The sequence below is a fragment of the Bombina bombina genome, chromosome 6, assembly GCF_027579735.1.
Source record: "Bombina bombina isolate aBomBom1 chromosome 6, aBomBom1.pri, whole genome shotgun sequence".
NCBI classification, from domain to species: Eukaryota; Metazoa; Chordata; class Amphibia; order Anura; family Bombinatoridae; genus Bombina; species Bombina bombina.
Window position 1 is genome coordinate 657,103,550 of NC_069504.1, and position 21,712 is coordinate 657,125,261.

Here is a 21,712-nt window from a genome sequence, read left to right on the forward strand (position 1 = left end):
GTATGTGGTGCCAGTGCTATATCAGTTGGTACTGTATGCTCTAATTGTATTGTGCATGTATGTGGTGCCAGTGCAATATCAGTTGGTACTGTATGCTCTACTTGTATTGCGCATGTATGTGGTGCCAGTGCTATATCAGTTGGTACTGTATGCTCTAATAGTATTGTGCATGTATGTGGTGCCAGTGCAATATCAGTTGGTACTGTATGCTCTACTTGTATTGAGCATGTATGTGGTGCCAGTGCAATATCAGTTGGTACTGTATGCTCTACTTGTATTGCGCATGTATGTGGTGTCAGTGCAATATCAGTTAGTACTGTATGCTCTACTTTTATTGTGCATGTATGTGGTGCCAGTGCAATATCAGGTAGTGCTGTGTGCTCTACTTGTATTGCGCAGGTATGTGGTGCCAGTGCAATATCAGTTGGTATTGTATGCTCTTCTTGTATTGCGCATGTATGTGGTGCCATGGCAATATCGGTTGGTACTTTATGCTCTTCTTGTATTGCGCATTTATGTGGTGCCAGTGCAATATCAGTTAGTACTGTATGCTCTACTTGTATTGCGCATGTATGTGGTGCCAGTGCAATATCAGTTGGTATTGTATGCTCTACTTGTATTGCGCATGTATGTGGTGCCAGTGCAGTATCAGTGGGTACTGTATGCTCTACTTGTATTGCGCATGTATGTGGTGCCAGTGCAATATCAGTGGGTACTGTATGCTCTACTTGTATTGTGCATGTATGTGGTGCCAGTGCAGTATCAGTTGGAACTGTATGCTCTACTTGTATTGTGCATGTATGTGGTGTCAGCGCTATATCAGTTGGTACTGTGTGCTCTACTTGTATTGTGCATGTATGTGGTGCCAGCGCTATATCAGTTGGTACTGTATGCTCTACTTGTATTGTGCATGTATGTGGTGCCAGTGCTATATCAGTTGGTACTGTATGCTCTACTTGTATTGTGCATGTATGTGGTGCCAGTGCAATTTCAGTTGGTACTGTATGCTCTACTTGTATTGTGCATGTATGTGGTGCCAGTGCTATATCAGGTAGTGCTGTATGCTCTACTTGTATTGTGCATGTATGTGGTACCAGTGCAATATCAATTGGTATTGTATGCTCTACTTGTATTGTGCATGTATGTGGTGCCAGTGCAATATCAGTTGGTACTGTATGCTCTACTTGTATTGCGCATGTATGTGGTACCAGTGCTATATCAGTTGGTACTGTGTGCTCTACTTGTATTGTGCATGTATGTGGTGCCAGTGCTATATCAGTTGGTACTGTATGCTCTACTTGTATTGTGCATGTATGTGGTGCCAGTTCAATATCAGTTGGTTCTGTATGCTCTACGTGTATTGCGCATGTATGTGGTGCCTGTGCAATATCAGTTGGTATTGTATGCTCTACTTGTATTGTGCATTTATGTGGTGCCAGTGCAATATCAGTTGGTACTGTATGCTCTACTTGTATCGTGCATGTATGTGGTGCCAGTGCTATATCAGTTGGTACTGTATGCTCTACTTGTATTGCGCATATATGTGGTGCCAATGCAATATCAGTTGGTACTGTATGCTCTACTTGTATTGTGCATGTATGTGGTGCCAGTGCAATATTAGTTGGTACTGTATACTCTACTTGTATTGCGCATGTATGTGGTGCCATGGCAATATCGGTTGGTACTTTATGCTCTTCTTGTATTGCGCATTTATGTGGTGCCAGTGCAATATCAGTTAGTACTGTATGCTCTACTTGTATTGCGCATGTATGTGGTGCCAGTGCAATATCAGTTGGTATTGTATGCTCTACTTGTATTGCGCATGTATGTGGTGCCAGTGCAGTATCAGTGGGTACTGTATGCTCTACTTGTATTGCGCATGTATGTGGTGCCAGTGCAATATCAGTGGGTACTGTATGCTCTACTTGTATTGTGCATGTATGTGGTGCCAGTGCAGTATCAGTTGGAACTGTATGCTCTACTTGTATTGTGCATGTATGTGGTGTCAGCGCTATATCAGTTGGTACTGTGTGCTCTACTTGTATTGTGCATGTATGTGGTGCCAGCGCTATATCAGTTGGTACTGTATGCTCTACTTGTATTGTGCATGTATGTGGTGCCAGTGCTATATCAGTTGGTACTGTATGCTCTACTTGTATTGTGCATGTATGTGGTGCCAGTGCAATTTCAGTTGGTACTGTATGCTCTACTTGTATTGTGCATGTATGTGGTGCCAGTGCTATATCAGGTAGTGCTGTATGCTCTACTTGTATTGTGCATGTATGTGGTACCAGTGCAATATCAATTGGTATTGTATGCTCTACTTGTATTGTGCATGTATGTGGTGCCAGTGCAATATCAGTTGGTACTGTATGCTCTACTTGTATTGCGCATGTATGTGGTACCAGTGCTATATCAGTTGGTACTGTGTGCTCTACTTGTATTGCGCATGTATGTGGTACCAGTGCTATATCAGTTGGTACTGTGTGCTCTACTTGTATTGCGCATGTATGTGGTGCCAGTGCTATATCAGTTGGTACTGTATGCTCTACTTGTATTGTGCATGTATGTGGTGCCAGTGCAATATCAGTTGGTACTGTATGCTCTACTTGTATTGTGCATATATGTGGTGCCAGTTCTATATCAGTTAATACTGTATGCTCTACTTCTATTGTGCATGTATGTGGTGCCAGTGCAATATCAGTTGGTACTGTATGCTCTACTTGTATTGAGCATGTATGTGGTGCCAGTGCAATATCAGTTGGTACTGTATGCTCTACTTGTATTGTGCATGTATGTGGTGCCAGTTCAATATCAGTTGGTTCTGTATGCTCTACGTGTATTGCGCATGTATGTGGTGCCTGTGCAATATCAGTTGGTATTGTATGCTCTACTTGTATTGTGCATTTATGTGGTGCCAGTGCAATATCAGTTGGTACTGTATGCTCTACTTGTATCGTGCATGTATGTGGTGCCAGTGCTATATCAGTTGGTACTGTATGCTCTACTTGTATTGCGCATATATGTGGTGCCAATGCAATATCAGTTGGTACTGTATGCTCTACTTGTATTGTGCATGTATGTGGTGCCAGTGCAATATTAGTTGGTACTGTATACTCTACTTGTATTGCGCATGTATGTGGTGCCAGTGCACTATCAGTTGGTACTGTATGCTCTACTTCTATTGTGCATGTATGTGGTGCCAGTGCAATATCAGTTGGTACTGTATGCTCTACTTGTATTGAGCATGTATGTGGTGCCAGTGCTATATCAGTTGGTACTGTATGCTCTACTTGTATTGTGCATGTATGTGATGCCAGTGTTATATCAGTTGGTACTGTATGCTCTACTTGTATTGAGCATGTATGTGGTGCCAGTACTATATCAGTTGGTACTGTATGCTCTACTTTTATTGCGCATGTATGTGGTGCCAGTGCTTTATCATGTAGTGCTGTATGCTCTACTTGTATTGTGCATGTATGTGGTGCCAATGCAATATCAGTTGGTACTGTATGCTCTACTTGTATTGTGCATGTATGTGGTGTCAGCGCTATATCAGTGGGTACTGTATGCTCTACTTGTATTGTGCATGTATGTGGTGCCAGTCCAATATCAGTTGGTATTGTATGCTCTACGTGTATTGTGCATGTATGTGGTGCCAGTGCAATATCAGTTGGTACTGTATGCTCTACTTGTATTGTGCATGTATGTGGTGCCAGTGCAATATCAGTGGGTACTGTATGCTCTACTTGTATTGTGCATGTATGTGGTGCCAGTGCTATATCAGTTGGTACTGTATGCTCTACTTGTATTGTGCATGTATGTGGTGCCAGTGCAATTTCAGTTGGTACTGTATGCTCTACTTGTATTGTGCATGTATGTGGTGCCAGTGCTATATCAGGTAGTTCTGTATGCTCTACTTGTATTGTGCATGTATGTGGTGCCAGTGCTATATCAGGTAGTGCTGTATGCTCTACTTGTATTGTGCATGTATGTCTTGGCAGTGCAATATCAGTTGGCACTGTATGCTCTACTTGTATTACGCATGTATGCGTTGCCAGTGCAATGTCAGTTGGTACTGTATGCTCTACTTCTATTGCGCATGTATGTGGTGCCAGTGCAATATCAGTTGGTACTGTATGCTCTACTTGTATTGCGCATGTATGTGGTGCCAGTGCTATATCAGTTGGTACTGTATGCTCTAATAGTATTGTGCATGTATGTGGTGCCAGTGCAATATCAGTTGGTACTGTATGCTCTACTTGTATTGTGCATATATGTGGTGCCAGTTCTATATCAGTTAATACTGTATGCTCTACTTCTATTGTGCATGTATGTGGTGCCAGTGCAATATCAGTTGGTACTGTATGCTCTACTTGTATTGAGCATGTATGTGGTGCCAGTGCAATATCAGTTGGTACTGTATGCTCTACTTGTATTGCGCATGTATGTGGTGTCAGTGCAATATCAGTTAGTACTGTATGCTCTACTTCTATTGTGCATGTATGTGGTGCCAGTGCAATATCAGGTAGTGCTGTATGCTCTACTTGTATTGCGCAGGTATGTGGTGCCAGTGCAATATCAGTTTGTATTGTATGCTCTTCTTGTATTGCGCATGTATGTGGTGCCATGGCAATATCGGTTGGTACTGTATGCTCTTCTTGTATTGCGCATTTATGTGGTGCCAGTGCAATATCAGTTAGTACTGTATGCTCTACTTGTATTGCGCATGTATGTGGTGCCAGTGCAATATCAGTTGGTATTGTATGCTCTACTTGTATTGCGCATGTATGTGGTGCCAGTGCAGTATCAGTGGGTACTGTATGCTCTACTTGTATTGCGCATGTATGTGGTGCCAGTGCAATATCAGTGGGTACTGTATGCTCTACTTGTATTGTGCATGTATGTGGTGCCAGTGCAGTATCAGTTGGTACTGTATGCTCTACTTGTATTGTGCATGTATGTGGCGTCAGCGCTATATCAGTTGGTACTGTGTGCTCTACTTGTATTGCGCATGTATGTGGTGCCAGTGCAATATCAGTTGGTACTGTATGCTCTAATTGTATTGTGCATGTATGTGGTGCCAGTGCAATATTAGTTGGTACTGTATGCTCTACTTGTATTGCGCATGTATGTGGTGCCAGTGCACTATCAGTTGGTACTGTATGCTCTACTTCTATTGTGCATGTATGTGGTGCCAGTGCAATATCAGTTGGTACTGTATGCTCTACTTGTATTGAGCATGTATGTGGTGCCAGTGCTATATCAGTTGGTACTGTATGCTCTACTTGTATTGTGCATGTATGTGATGCCAGTGTTATATCAGTTGGTACTGTATGCTCTACTTGTATTGAGCATGTATGTGGTGCCAGTGCTATATCAGTTGGTACTGTATGCTCTACTTGTATTGTGCATGTATGTGGTGCCAGTGCTATATCAGTTGGTACTGTATGCTCTACTTGTATTGCGCATGTATGTGGTGCCAGTGCAATTTCAGTTGGTACTGTATGCTCTACTTGTATTGTGCATGTATGTGGTGCCAGTGCTATATCAGGTAGTGCTGTATGCTCTACTTGTATTGTGCATGTATGTGGTGCCAGTGCAATATCAATTGGTATTGTATGCTCTACTTGTATTGTGCATGTATATGGTGCCAGTGCAATATCAGTTGGTACTGTATGCTCTACTTGTATTGTGCATGTATATGGTGCCAGTGCAATATCAGTTGGTACTGTATGCTCTACTTGTATTGCGCATGTATGTGGTGCCAGTGCTATATCAGTTGGTACTGTGTGCTCTACTTGTATTGCGCATGTATGTGGTGCCAGTGCTATATCAGTTGGTACTGTATGCTCTACTTGTATTGTGCATGTATGTGGTGCCAGTGCAATATCAGTTGGTACTGTATGCTCTACGTGTATTGCGCATGTATGTGGTGCCTGTGCAATATCAGTTGGTATTGTATGCTCTACTTGTATTGTGCATTTATGTGGTGCCAGTGCAATATCAGTTGGTACTGTATGCTCTACTTGTATCGTGCATGTATGTGGTGCCAGTGCTATATCAGTTGGTACTGTATGCTCTACTTGTATTGCGCATGTATGTGGTGCCAATGCAATATCAGTTGGTACTGTATGCTCTACTTGTATTGTGCATGTATGTGGTGTCAGCTCTATATCAGTGGGTACTGTATGCTCTACTTGTATTGTGCATGTATGTGGTGCCAGTCCAATATCAGTTGGTATTGTATGCTCTACTTGTATTGTGCATGTATGTGGTGCCAGTGCAATATCAGTTGGTACTGTATGCTCTACTTGTATTGTGCATGTATGTGGTGCCAGTGCTATATCAGTTGGTACTGTATGCTCTACTTGTATTGTGCATGTATGTGGTGCCAGTGCAATTTCAGTTGGTACTGTATGCTCTACTTGTATTGTGCATGTATGTGGTGCCAGTGCTATATCAGGTAGTGCTGTATGCTCTACTTGTATTGTGCATGTATGTGGTGCCGGTGCAATATCAATTGGTATTGTATGCTCTACTTGTATTGTGCATGTATGTGGTGCCAGTGCAATATCAGTTGGTACTGTATGCTCTACTTGTATTGCGCATGTATGTGGTGCCAGTGCTATATCAGTTGGTACTGTGTGCTCTACTTGTATTGTGCATGTATGTGGTGCCAGTGCTATATCAGTTGGTACTGTGTGCTCTACTTGTATTGCACATGTATGTGGTGCCAGTGCTATATCAGTTGGTACTGTATTCTCTACTTGTATTGCGCATGTATGTGGTGCCAGTGCAATATCAGTTGGTACTGTATGCTCTACGTGTATTGCGCATGTATGTGGTGCCTGTGCAATATCAGTTGGTATTGTATGCTCTACTTGTATTGCGCATTTATGTGGTGCCAGTGCAATATCAGTTGTTACTGTATGATCTACTTGTATTGTGCATGTATGTGGTGCCAGTGCAATATTAGTTAGTACTGTATGCTCTACTTGTATTGTGCATGTTTGTGGTGCCAGTGCTATATTATTATTATTTATTTATTATTATACTTTATTTATTAAGCACCAACATATTCCGCAGCGCTGTCCATGGATACAATTCATTTAAATAAAACAATACAAGACTTGTAAGATACAGGACAAAATTTACAAACACATACAGGAAGGATTGAGGGCCCTATTCCAGTGGGAACTTACAATCTAGAAGGGTAGGAGGTTGGGAAACAGGAGGTGAGGACTGCAAGATTGAGAAGGATGTTAATACAGAGTTAGATGAGGGAAATATTAGGTAAGTGAAATTAATTTATTATTGAGTTGGGTGGTAGGCTTCCCTGAACAGAAAAGTCTTCAGGGAGCATTTAAAGGAAGAAAGATTAGGGCAAAGCCTGACAGCACGAGGGAGAGTGTTCCAGAGGGTAGGTGCTGCACGGCAGAAGTCCTGCAGTCTAGCATGAGAGGAGGTGATAGTTGCGGATGCAAGGAGCAGGTCATTGTTGGATCTTAGTGGACGGGCTGGAGTATACTTGTGTATTAGAGAGGATAGGTAGAGGGGAGCGGCGTTGGTGAGAGTTTTGTATGTAAGGGTGAGAATTTTGAATTTAATTCTGCTGAAGGGACTCACAGAGAGGTGCAGCAGATACAGATCGACGGGAAAGGTGGATCAGCCTGGCAGAGGCATTTAGGAGGGATTGAAGGGGGGAGAGGCGGGAAAGAGGAAGGCCAGCGAGTAGGTTGTTGCAGTAGTCAAGTCGGGAGATAACAAGGGAGTGGATTATTTGCTTTGTGGTGTCAGCGCTCAGAAAAGGGGGAAATTTAGAAATATTGCGTAGATGATTATTCTATCAGTTGGTATTGTATGCTCTACTTGTATTGCGCATGTATGTGGTGCCAGTGCAATATCAGTTGGTACTGTATGCTCTACTTGTATTGCGCATATATGTGGTGCCAGTGCAATATCAGTTGGTATTGTATGCTCTACTTGTATTGCGCATGTATGTGGTGCCAGTGCAATATCAGTTGGTACTGTATGCTCTACTTGTATTGCGCATGTATGTGGTGCCAGTGCAATATCAGTTGGTACTGTATGCTCTACTTGTATTGAGCATGTATGTGGTGCCAGTGCAATATCAGTTGGTACTGTATGCTCTACTTGTATTGCGCATGTATGTGGTGCCAGTGCAATATCAGTTAGTACTGTATGCTCTAATTGTATTGTGTATGTATGTGGTGCCAGTGCTATATCAGTTGGTACTGTGTGCTGCTTGTATTGCGCATGTATGTGATGCCAGTGCTATATCAGTTGGTATTAAATTCATAAATTAAGTTACAACATGTGAGAGCTTTGTAGCATAGGTATGTGTGAGAGAGCTTCATTTTGCATATGAACATACACAATAATTGATTTATTTATTTTGGTTTAGATTTTGGTTTTTGAAGTTCCTGATTCTAGTTGGCATGTGCATTGCAGCGTTCTTCATTCCCAGTGATTCATTCATTCGAGGTGAGAGAAACAGCATAAACTGAGTCTAATTTGTATGGCTGGTTAAGGAAGCCAGCTTTTCAATTAATTTCCAACTGTGTGTATTGTAAAAAATTATACCCAGTCAACCAATCAAAAGCATATCTAGATAGCCAGAGCTACTGTGAACTAGCTGCTGATTGATGGCTGTATGTATATATCTATTGACAAACAACAAGATGCAACAGCGCTACTCCATTAATATTAATGCATGATTAAGGGCTTGTCTATAGCCTGAAAAATTGCTGTATTAAGCATTATTGCACCTCAATAAAGGGTCTTTAAATGGACAGTCTGATTAAACTTTCATTATTCAGATAGGACTTGTAATTTTAATCAAATTTCCAACTTACTTTTATCATTAAATTTGCTTTGTTCTTTTGGTATTCTTATTTGAAACTAAACCTAGGGAGGCTCATATGCTAATTTCTAAGCCATTGAAGGCTGCCTCTTATCACATGCTTTTTAAATTGCTTTTCAAAACAAGAGACTGCTAGTTCATGTGGGCCATATAGATAACATTGTGCTCACACCTTGGGAGTTATTTAAGAGTTAGCACAGCACTAAATGCAAGTCAATAGATAATAAATAAAAAGCCATGTGATCAGGGGGCTGTTAGAAGATGCTTAGATACAAGTTAATCACAGAGGTAAAACATATATTAATATAACTGTGTTGGTTATGCAAAACTGGGGAATGGGTAATAAAGGGATTATGTATCTTTTAAAACAATAAACATTATATTGTAGACTGTCCCTTTATGCCCAATCTTAATGGAGTAGTGCTGTTGCATCTTGTTGTTTGTCAATAGGTATATACTGTAAGTCCAGCCACCAATCAGCAGTTAGTTCCCAGTAGCTATGGTTGCTTAGATATATTTTTCAACAAAAGATATCAAAAGAATGTAGCAAGAGTTTTATAAAATTTTAGTAGAAGATATTAAGTATACACTTACTAAACTCTTTAATTTGTATTATATTGCTAATATGCCAATATCAAGCTACTTTTCCGCAGCTAATATTACTCTTATTCATAAAAAAGGCAAGTATGCCGAAGAGCCAGCTTCCTATAGGCTGATCTCTGTTTTTAACGCTGATTATAAAATCCTCACGGCTATCTTAGCGAACAGGTTAAACAAATTTCTGCATAAAATAACACATCCTGATCAAACGGGTTTCATACAGGGAAGGAATATCTCTTTAAACTTGCGTAAAGTGGAAGTCATTTTGGATTATTTTTGGAATACAATCCCTCAACAATTACCTAAAAAATCTAATAAAAAGAAGATGTTTGACACAGATCTGGCTCTGCTGTCATTAGATGCAGAGAAAGCTTTTGACTCCATTTCTTGGATTCACCTGCTAGATTCTTTATCCCAGTTTGGATTCATTGGTAATTTTGTAGATTTTATTCGGAAACTATATACAAATCCCTATTCCTATCTATTGATTAATGGTAACCCCTCAGCTAGAATTTTATTAGGTTGTGGGGCTCGTCAAGGATGTCCCCTTTCCCCGTTATTGTTCGATATATCTATAGAATCCCTCGCTATATGGCTTCGGTCTGAATTGATAGGGCTGAAATTTGGTACTGAGAAGATTAAAATATTATTGTATGCTGATGATTTACTGGTTTTCTTGGAAAACTTAAAAAATTCTATACCTTTATTATTAGACATGCTCACTATCTAGCTCAATTTCAGACCATAAGATCAATCTGGGAAAAAGCGAATTGATGTGGATCATGAAGAAGCCAGATAAATATTTACATCATCCTTTTAAAACAACAGATTACATAAAATATTTGGAGATACAACTTCATAAGAATCCGAAATTTTGGTATGAGATTAATTTTCTGCAGGTTTTTAGTAAATCTATCTCAGATCTTAAAAACTGGATGGATCTTCCCACTTCTTTGTCAGCCAGAATCACCTTGATTAAAACAATTATATTTCCACAAATTCTATATTTGTTACAGAATTTACCACTTTTTATCTTTAAACAGCAGATAAATAAATTCTACTCAATTTGTTCACAATTTTATGGAAAAAGCAAAAAGCCTGCATATCAATAGCAAAACTTACTAAAAAAAAGAGAATGCTGGGCTGGCGTTTCCAGATATTAAACTGTACAATTTTGTAACGTTAGCCAGGACTGCCATGGACTGGCTAACAAATCTCAGTAAATTCACCTCTAATGAACTTGAAACAGAAATAATCTCACCATTTTCTCTCAAGGGCGATTTTGCATTGTTCAATAGGGAATTTCCCTAGTATTCTAACAAACGTAATAACTTTTAAGAATGTTATCATTGCATGGCAGAAGATTTGCTTCAATCTTGGAATAGATGTTAAATGCTCTTCCCTTCTTCCAATATGTGGGAATCCAGAATTCATACCAGGAATCCAACAAGTAGTTTTTAAATCATGGTCCCAAAAGGGGTTGATATTCCTCCATCAATTGTTCTCTTCTACCGGACACTTACTATACTTTAATAACCTTATTCGCAGGTTATAAATATCTAGTAATGACTTGTTGGAAAGTTGGAAAATTGAGCTACTGTGTTGATGGTCCGAGATCAATCTATCCATTATGAATTTTTCTGTAGGCAAATGTTCTATATTGTTATTGTATGATATTTTGCTTTCTAAACAGGGTCAGTTATATTTAAATAAAATTCAAGCTTTCTGGGTATTGCATCTTCCAGCAGTAGACTCTATTAATATTGGACACAGTTTTATGTTAATGCAAAAACTTACAATTTCCATTGGTTGGAAAGAATCCCATGTCAAACTGATTCACAATGTCTATTTCACTCCCTCTAAATTGGCAAAATTCTTGCCAAATAATGATTTTTACTGTTCTAAATGCCATTTAGATAAAGCAGATATTCTACATACTGTATATTCTGTAAATGTCCAAAAATATCACAATTATCGTCCAAATTAAATTTTTGGTACAGCAAACTTTTTTCGGATCATTTCAAGATTAATGGTAGATATATTTTTTTTCTGATGGATTCTGCAATTATTAGACCGAACTACTACCATACCTATAGTACAATGATAATGATAATGCGATACATGATATTGAAGAAGTGGAAGGATACTCCTCCACCTAGTTTTACTAGTTTTATAAGTACCCTTCTACAACATATTACGTTTGAGATTCAGAATATTCATTTATTAAATGATAATAAGACTCAGGAATTTTTGGATAAATGGTTACCATTGATCAGAGCTCAAACATTGGTGATTCAAAAACAGTTATCTCCATTATTCAACACCAAACCATTTATATCAGCTGCTAAAACTGGGCTGTTTCCTCTTTCCTGGATACCAGCTTCATCAGTAACATAATAATTTAATAATTTGAAGACCGTGTTAAAGTCAGTAATGTTATAGAGGGATGGAGTGATTTATTTATTATTTATGGTTATGTTGTTTTTTTTTTGTTTTTTTGGTCTATTTTATGTTTCTGGGCGGATAAAAGAAAAATTTGTATGATTCACAGGCATGATAGTACCAAAAGATATTGGGATAATATATACAGGAATTGCCCTGTACATGTGTTGGAAACTTTGAAATCAGGGTAACCTTTCAAATTGAGATTAATTCTTGGAAGACATGTGGTTTACTCTTATTTTTCGGTGGTTTATGTATTTACTTATTGTTTCTGTATTAACATATAATTTGTCATCTGTTTTATGGACATGAAATGTATGTAATTTTCTCTCTTATGTCTTGTGAATTTAAAAAAAGAAAGAAAAGGCAAATAAATTGGAAAGTTGTTTCAAATTGCATGTTCTATCTTAAGCATGAAATAAAAAATATACGGTTTTATGTCCCTTTAAATGGCCATTAAAGATATATTCAACAATAAAAGCATACTAGAAATAATGATGTATTCAAAGCAAAGATTATCCTGAGACTAGTATGTAGATATTTTTTATTCATATTAGTTGTTGGAAATCAATGTTAACTTTTAGAAAGTACTTTAGTTTTTTTTTAACTAATAGATGCTGACATCTTGAAATCTAGGTTAGAGACATACACCTAGATTACGACTTTTGCACTATACCGGGTGCGTAAGGAACACAATAAAATGAGGGGTCCTGCACTTTCCATAGCTCTGCCATTACAAGTTACTGAAAAACCTTCTTGAGCTGTGCGTTATGGTGCTTTAAGGTCCATACCGCACAAAAGCGAAGGGCTGAGTTTACGTGCTCGTGCACGCTTTCCCCCATAGACATCAATGGGGAGAGAGCGTTAGAAAAAACGAACACCTGCGATCACGGAATTGCAAATCACCATAACGCAACCCCATTGATGTCTAAGGTGGAAAAGAAAGTTACGTGTAAACCTAACACCCTAAAATAAACATAGCAAAAGAGAGTGAGCAAGAAAATGGCAACAATTCAGAGACCGCACAAGTTAAAAAGTAAAAACTTCAACAATTTATTAGTAAAGCGTAAAAAAACGTACAAATTCATGGACACAGAGGAGTGTGGGATAGTAGAACTCGATCTACGTCAACTGACGCTTTTCACGCTGTTGTGGTGCTTTCTCAAAGACAGTGTGGGGGACGTCGGCTACCAGCAGCCTTTTAGGCAAAAAACAGACACACCTTTTTGTATTTGGTAACAAATCATCTATGGGCTTTAGAGAACGGCCTCCACCACACTGTGTTGCGTAGATTGACACTCACAACAAAGAACATAATATAAAAAAATTACAGTTTAAGAACAAGAATAGCAACATAATATATAAATGTTTGTTCGATCACAAAAAGTATCCATAATAAAGATTTTGCAGAAAGGTGATACTTGTGGATAGCCATGTCTATCTGAACACGTTTACATATTTATATATCGTGTTTCCTCTGAATCTGTGTATAGTACACATGATCACACAAATGTGAGTGTAATCTTGGGAACCCGCTAATAATGCATATCAATCTGTAAGTATGGAAACATGCACTAAATATTCATGGTTTGATGCATACATAGTGTACATTATAAAGATCAATGGGAAATAATTCACTAACTTAAATCAATGGGTGCAAAGCGAAGATATTAATTTCAGAATTGGCTTGTATGTATAGTACAGACATTGGAGCCTTACAAGTTTTGCAGGTGAGTCAGTTACTACAGAGAAAAAACACAACAAAAGAAATTTAAACCTTGGCTTCAAAGAATGCCATACAAATATCTATGGTCCCTGGTATAGATCTATGTCCCATCTCAGATTCATACCCAGTGGTTCTCTTGTATTGAGCCTGAAGATCCACTGGACCTCTTTATCAAGTAGTCTTTTAAAACGATCACCACCTCTCATCTGATATGGGACAAAATCTATAGCCTGAAATTTCAAAGCATTCTTCCCTTCAGGGTGAATACAGAAGTGTTTTGCCACAGGAGTTTTTGGGGGTTCTTTCTCTTGTAAGGTGTATCCAGTCCACGGATCATCCATTACTTGTGGGATATTCTCCTTCCCAACAGGAAGTTGCAAGAGGATCACCCACAGCAGAGCTGCTATATAGCTCCTCCCCTAATTGCCATATCCAGCCATTCTCTTGCAACTCTCAACAAGCATGGAGGTAGTAAGAGTAAAGTGGTGAAATGTAGCTGTTATCTTGCTTCAATCAAAAGTTTGTTATTTTTAAATGGTACCGGAGTTGTACTATTTTGTCCCAGGCAGAAAAATAGAAGAATCTGCCTGTGATTTCTATGATCTTAGCAGGTTGTAACTAAGATCCATTGCTGTTCTCACACATGACTGAAGAGAGAGGTAACTTCAGCGGGGGAATGGCGTGCAGGTAATCCTGCTATGAGGTATGTGCAGTTAAAATTATTTTCTAGAAGATGTGAATGCTAGAAAAATGCTGCTGATACCAAATTTATGTAAGGTAAGCCTGAATACAGTGATTTAATAGTGACTGGTATCATGCTTACTTTCTGAGGTAATACTCTTTTATATTTACAATATAAAACGTTTGCTGGCATGTTTAAACGTTTTTATATATACTTTGGTGATAAAACTTTATTGGGGCCTAGTTTTTTCCACATGGCTGGCTTAAAATTGCCTAGAAACAGTTTCCTGAGACTTTCCACTGTGTTACTATGAGTGGGAGGGGCCTAATTTAGCGCTTTTTTGCGCAGTAAAAATTACAGACTGAGACATCCAGCTTCCTCCAGGAGTCCCATGAATGCTATAGGACATCTCTAAAGGGCTCAGAGGCTTTCCAAAATCGTTTGTTGGGGAAGGTAGGCCCACAGCAAGGCTGTGGCAGTTGGTGTGACTGTTAAAAAACGTCTATATCGTTTTTTTGATCCGTTTTTTGAACTAAGGGGTTAATCACCCATTTGCAAGTGGGTGCAATGCTCTGTTAGCTTATTATACACACTGTAAAAATTTTGTTTGATTTACTGCCTTTTTTCACTGTTTTTCAAATTCTGACAAAATTTGTTTCTCTTAAAGGCACAGTACCGTTTTTATTTTTTGCTTGTTAATTTGATTTAAAGTGTTTCCAAGCTTGCTGGTCTCATTGCTAGTCTGTACAAACATGTCTGACATAGAGGAAACTCCTTGTTCATTATGTTTAAAAGCCATGGTGGAACCCCCTCTTAGATTGTGTACCAAATGTACTGATTTCACTTTAAGCAATAAAGATCATATTCTGTCTTTAAAAAATTTATCACCAGAGGAATCTGACGAGGGGGAAGTTATGCCGACTAACTCTCCCCACGTGTCAGATCCTTTGACTCCCGCTCAAGGGACTCACGCTCAAATGGCGCCAAGTACATCTAGGGCGCCCATAGCGTTTACTTTACAAGACATGGCGGCAGTCATGGATAATACACTGTCAGCGGTATTAGCCAGACTACCAGAATTTAGAGGAAAGCGAGATAGCTCTGGAGTTAGACGAAATACAGAGCATACTGACGCTTTAAGAGCTATGTCTGATACTGCCTCACAATATGCAGAAGCTGAAGAAGGAGAGCTTCTTTCTGTGGGTAATGTTTCTGACTCAGGGAAGATGATGCAACCTTATTCTGATATTTTTACATTTAAATTTAAGCTTGAAAACCTCTGCGTGTTACTCAGGGAGGTTTTAGCTGCTCTGAATGACTGTGATACAATTGCAGTGCCAGAGAAATTGTGTAGACTGGATAAATACTATGCAGTGCCGGTGTGCACTGATGTTTTTCCAATACCTAAAAGGTTTACAGAAATTATTACTAAGAAATGGGATAGACCAGGTGTGCCGTTCTCTCCCCCTCCTATTTTTAGAAAAATGTTTCCTATAGACGCCACCACACGGGACTTATGGCAGACAGTTCCTAAGGTGGAGGGAGCAGTTTCTATTCTAGCAAAGCGTACTACTATTCCTGTCGAGGACAGTTGTGCTTTCTTAGATCCAATGGATAAAAAGTTAGAAGGTTACCTTAAGAAAATGTTTATTCAGCAAGGTTTTATCCTACAGCCCCTTGCATGCATTGCTCCTGTCACTGCTGCTGCGGTGTTCTGGTTTGAGTCTCTGGAAGAGGCTTTACAGGTAGCGACTCCATTGGATGACATACTTGACAAGCTTAGAGCACTTAAGCTAGCCAATTCTTTTGTTTCTGATGCCATTGTTCATTTGACTAAACTAACGGCTAAGAATTCTGGTTTTGCTATCCAGGCGCGCAGAGAGCTATAGCTTAAATAATGGTCAGCTGACGTTACTTCAAAGTCTAAGCTGCTTAACATTCCCTTCAAGGGGCAGACCCTATTCGGGCCTGGTTTGAAGGAGATTATTGCTGATATCATTGGAGGAAAAGGTCATGCCCTTCCTCAGGATAGGTCCAAATCAAGGGCCAAACAGTCTAATTTTCATGCCTTTCGAAACTTCAAGGCAAGTGCGGCATCAACTTCCTCTAATGCAAAACAAGAGGGAACTTTTGCTCAGTCCAAGACAGTCTGGAAACCTAACCAGACCTGGAACAAAGGTAAGCAGGCCAAAAAGCCTGCTGCTGCCTCTAAGACAGCATGAAGGAACGGCCCCCTATCCGGTAATGGATCTAGTAGAGGGCAGACTTTCGCTCTTCGCCCAGGTGTGGGCAAGAGATGTCCAGGATCCCTGGGCGTTGGAAATTATATCCCAGGGATATCTTCTGGACTTCAAGGCTTCCCCTCCAAAAGGATTTCACCTTTCACAATTATCTGCAAACCAGATAAAGAGAGAGGCATTCTTACACTGTGTAACAACAAACTCACACCTAACATAGCCAGGTAAAAGGTGTCTAATAAGGAGGTGCGCCTAATATAAATAATATGATAAACCTTATTAAATATAGTGATCAGGCTAAATATATATAAGCCAATATGAGTTAATCTCTATAATAACACATAATTCTTACTGCAAAAAATACCTAAAAGTCCATTTATATGGTTCCTAAAACAAATTAATAATGTCCACAATAAACGTAATAATTACAAAAGTCCAGATATAAACTGATCCAGATACGTATGTTCAGGGAAATACAGAGGACGGGCAGCTCTCTCCAGTGTGATATAGATGCAAACAGTTCCTGAAAAACAGAAAAAACGAGAGGCGCTCTTGGTGTAGTATGTCCTATACAGACATCAAAAGATAAGACAGAGATGGAGATATACTCACAAATGATGTTGCACATGCACTGCAATAACGGACAAGCCAAAGCTTCAGAGCCGTTCGGCTGACTCGCTTAGGCAATGGACGCTTGAGGTCAGAACGAGGCTCCCCACAGTGACTGCTTCCGATGGCACTCCTGATACGGGATAACAAACAGCTGAGCGATGTGGATTTAAACCCCAATAGAGAAGCTCTCATTGCTTTTCTTTCATGTGGCTGATCACTGTTAGCTATTTCCCTGAATTATAGCAGCACTTCCTGTTAAGAGCTGTCCCCTCCCTTCTCTCCCCCTTCTTCCTGCCCAAGCGCTTTGCTTTGAGGCAGCTAACAGTGATCAGCCACATGAAAGAAAAGCAATGAGAGCTTCTCTATTGGTGTTTAAATCCACATCGCTCAGCTGTTTGGTATCCCGTATCAGGAGTGCCATTGGAAGCAGTCACTGTGGGGAGCCTCGTTCTGACCTCAAGCGTCCATTGCCTAAGCGAGTCAGCCGAACGGCTCTGAAGCTTCGGCTTGTCCGTTATTGCACTGCATGTGCAACATCGTTTGTGAGTATATCTCCATCTCTGTCTTATCTTTTGATGTCTGTATAGGACATACTACACCAAGAGCGCCTCTCGTTTTTTCTGTTTTTCAGGAACTGTTTGCTTACACTGTGTACAAGACCTCCTAGTTATGGGAGTGATCCATCCAGTTCCAAAGGAGGAACAGGGACAGGGATTTTACTCAAATCTGTTTGTGGTTCCCAAAAAAGAGGGAACCTTCAGACCAATTTTGGATCTAAAGATCTTAAACAAATTCCTCAGAGTTCCATCATTCAAGATGGAGACTATTCGTACCATCCTACCTATGATCCAGGAAGGTCAATACATGAGTACAGTGGATCTAAAGGATGCTTATCTTCACATTCCGATACACAAAGATCATCATCGGTTTCTCAGGTTTGCCTTCCTAGACAGGCATTACCAGTTTGTAGCTCTTCCCTTTGCATTAGCTACAGCTCCAAGAATTTTTACGAAGGTTCTGGGGTCGCTTCTGGCGGTCCTAAGGCCACGGGGCATAGCAGTGGCCCCTTATCTAGACGACATCCTGATTCAGGCGTCAAACTTCCAAATTGCCAAGTCTCATACGGACATAGTGTTGGCATTTCTGAGGTCGCATGGGTGGAGGGTGAACGAGGAAAAGAGTTCTCTATCCCCCCTCACAAGAGTTTCCTTCCTAGGGACTCTGATAGATTCTGTAGAAATGAAAATTTACCTGACGGAGTCCAGGTTATCAAAACTTCTAAATTCCTGCTGTGTTCTTTATTCCATTCCTCGCCCTTCGGTGGCTCAATGCATGGAAGTAATTGGCTTAATGGTAGCGGCAATGGACATAGTGCCTTTTGCACACCTACACCTCAGACCGCTGCAACTCTGCATGCTCAGTCAGTGGAATGGGGATTACACAGATTTGTCCCCTCTACTAAATCTGGATCAAGAGACCAGGGATTCTCTTCTCTGGTGGCTATCTCGGGTCCATCTGTCCAAAGGTATGACCTTTTGCAGGCCAGATTGGACAACTGTAATGACAGATGCCAGCCTTCTAGGTTGGGGTGCAGTCTGGAACTCCCTGAAGGCTCAGGATCGTGTCCCTCCTTCCAATAAATATTCTGGAACTGAGAGCGATATTCAATGCTCTTCAGGCTTGGCCTCAGTTAGCAACTCTGAGGTTCATCAGATTTCAGTCGGACAACATCACGACTGTAGCTTACATCAACCATCAAGGGGGAACAAGGAGTTCCCTAGCAATGTTAGAAGTCTCAAAGATAATTCGCTGGGCAGAGATTCACTCTTGCCACCTATCAGCTATCCATATCCCAGGTGTAGAGAACTGGGAGGCGGATTTTCTAAGTCGACAGACTTTTCATCCGGGGGAGTGGGAGCTCCATCCGGAGGTGTTTGCACAATTGATTCATCGTTGGGGCAAACCAGAACTGGATCTCATGGCGTCTTGCCAGAACGCCAGGCTTCCTTGTTACGGATCCAGGTCCAGGGACCCCAAGGCAACGCTGATAGATGCTCTAGCAGCGCCTTGGTCCTTCATCCTGGCTTATGTGTTTCCACCGTTTCCTCTGCTCCCTCGTCTGATTGCCAAGATCAAGCAGGAGAAAGCATCGGTGATATTGATAGCGCCTGCGTGGCCACGCAGGACTTGGTATGCAGATCTGGTGGACATGTCATCCTTCCCACCATGGACTCTGCCACTGAGACAGGACCTTCTACTTCAAGGTCCTTTCAACCATCCAAATCTAATTTCTCTGAGGCTGACTGCCTGGAGATTGAACGCTTGATTTTATCAAAGCGTGGTTTCTCAGAGTCAGTCATTGATACCTTAATTCAGGCACGAAAGCCTGTCACCAGGAAAATCTATCATAAAATATGGCGTAAATATCTTTATTGGTGTGAATCCAAGGGCTACTCATGGAGTAAGGTCAGGATTCCCAGGATATTATATTTTCTCCAAGAAGGATTGGAAAAAGGATTGTCAGCTAGTTCCTTAAAGGGACAGATTTCTGCGCTGTCTATTCTTTTGCACAAGCGTCTGGCGGATGTCCCAGATGTTCAGGCATTTTGTCAGGCTTTAGTTAGAATCAAGCCTGTGTTTAAACCTGTTGCTCCACCTTGGAGCTTAAATTTGGTTCTTAAAGTTCTTCATGGGGTTCCGTTTGAACCTCTTCATTCCATAGATATCAAACTTTTATCTTGGAAAGTTCTTTTTTTGGTAGCTATTTCCTCGGCTCGTAGAGTTTCTGAGTTATCTGCCTTACAATGTGATTCTCCTTATCTGATCTTCCATGCAGATAAGGTAGTTCTGCGTACCAAACCTGGGTTTTTACCTAAGGTGGTATCTAATAAGAATATCAATCAAGAGATTGTTGTTCCGTCTTTGTGTCCTAATCCTTCTTCAAAGAAGGAACGTCTATTACACAATCTGGACGTGGTTCGTGCTTTAAAGTTTTACTTATAAGCTACTAAAGATTTTCATCAAACATCTGCTTTGTTTGTTGTCTACTCTGGACAGAGGAGAGGTAAAAAGGCTTCGGCAACCTCTCTTTCTTTTTGGCTAAGAAGCATAAACCGCTTAGCCTATGAGACTGATGGCCAGCAGCCTCCTGAAAAGATTACAGCTCATTCTACTAGAGCTGTGGCTTCCACATGGGCCTTTAAAAATGAGGCTTCTGTTGAACAGATTAGTAAAGGCAGCGACTTGGTCTTCGCTTCATACTTTTTCAAAATTCTACAAATTTGATACTTTTGCTTCTTCAGAGGCTATTTTGGGAGAAAGGTTTTACAGGCAGTGGTACCTTCCGTTTAAGTACCTGCCTTGTCCCTCCCTTCTTCCGTGTACTTTAGCTTTGGTATTGGTATCCCACAATTAATGGATGATCCGTGGACTGGATACACCTTACAAGAGAAAACATAATTTATGCTTACCTGATAAATTTATTTCTCTTGTGGTGTATCCAGTCCACGGCCCGCCCTGTCATTTTAAGGCAGGTATTTTTTAATTTTTAACTACAGTCACCACTGCACCCTATGGTTTCTCCTTTCTCTGCTTGTTTTCGGTCGAATGACTGGATATGGCAGTTAGGGGAGGAGCTATATAGCAGCTCTGCTGTGGGTGATCCTCTTGCAACTTCCTGTTATTCCCACAAGTAATGGATGATCCGTGGACTGGATACACCACAAGAGAAATAAATGTATCTGGTAAGCATAAATTTATGTTTTTTCGATAGAGGAAAGATGTTCCCTTATTCAATCTTTAAGATTGTGACTGGTACATCCTGTGTACTGTTTATTGCATACTGCACATGTGATAAGATACACTACATATTTGGAACAACAGTCCAATCTAAAATTTATATTAAACCTTTTGCCCTCTACAGTGGAACTGAATTCCCTACTTGAGACTACATGGTCGTATGCCATACATGAATGTCTGCCACACTTGAAAAAAACTTTTTTGGATAGTCAAGTTTCCCTCATATTGAATTTATATACATAGTTGACCACTTGTGAACCTATAGTGGGGGCTCTTCTGGATACAAATTTGCAACCTCTCTCCAGAATAGTATTAATTTTGGAATCTAGACTCAAGGGCCCCAATTTATCAAAGGTCTTGCGGACCTGATCCGACAGTGCGGATCAGGTCCGCAAGACCTCGCTAAATGCGGAGAGCAATACGCTCTCCGCAGTTAACATTGCACCAGCAGCTAAATATGGGCCAAGATGTCTAAATTATCTTTGACTATTTTAACAATTTGATTGAATTGATTACTGGAAGGTGTTAGAAAAAATGTTTGACGTACTTCATTTCTTTTTTATTTATTATTACTACATTTGTTAGTATGTTTTTGTGAGATTTAAGGAGTTTTTTCTCTGTCTCGATCCCTAACTTCTGCTCTTAACTTAATTAGCTGTTGTGTATTGTAGCCCCTAGTTTCTAAACGTTTTAACAAATCGAGAGAGTGTTCATCATATTTAGTTAGT

The 21,712-nt window shown here is 40.2% G+C and overlaps 1 protein-coding gene across 1 annotated transcript in view; it reads left to right on the top strand.

The window, feature by feature from the left end:
- SERINC4 (serine incorporator 4) overlaps positions 1–21,712 on the top strand; it is a 250,149-nt gene that overhangs the window by 90,975 nt on the left and 137,462 nt on the right. The window contains exon 4 of the mRNA XM_053719367.1: positions 8,429–8,508. Coding sequence (XP_053575342.1) covers positions 8,429–8,508 — 80 coding nt within the window. The remainder of the gene's footprint in view (positions 1–8,428; positions 8,509–21,712) is intronic.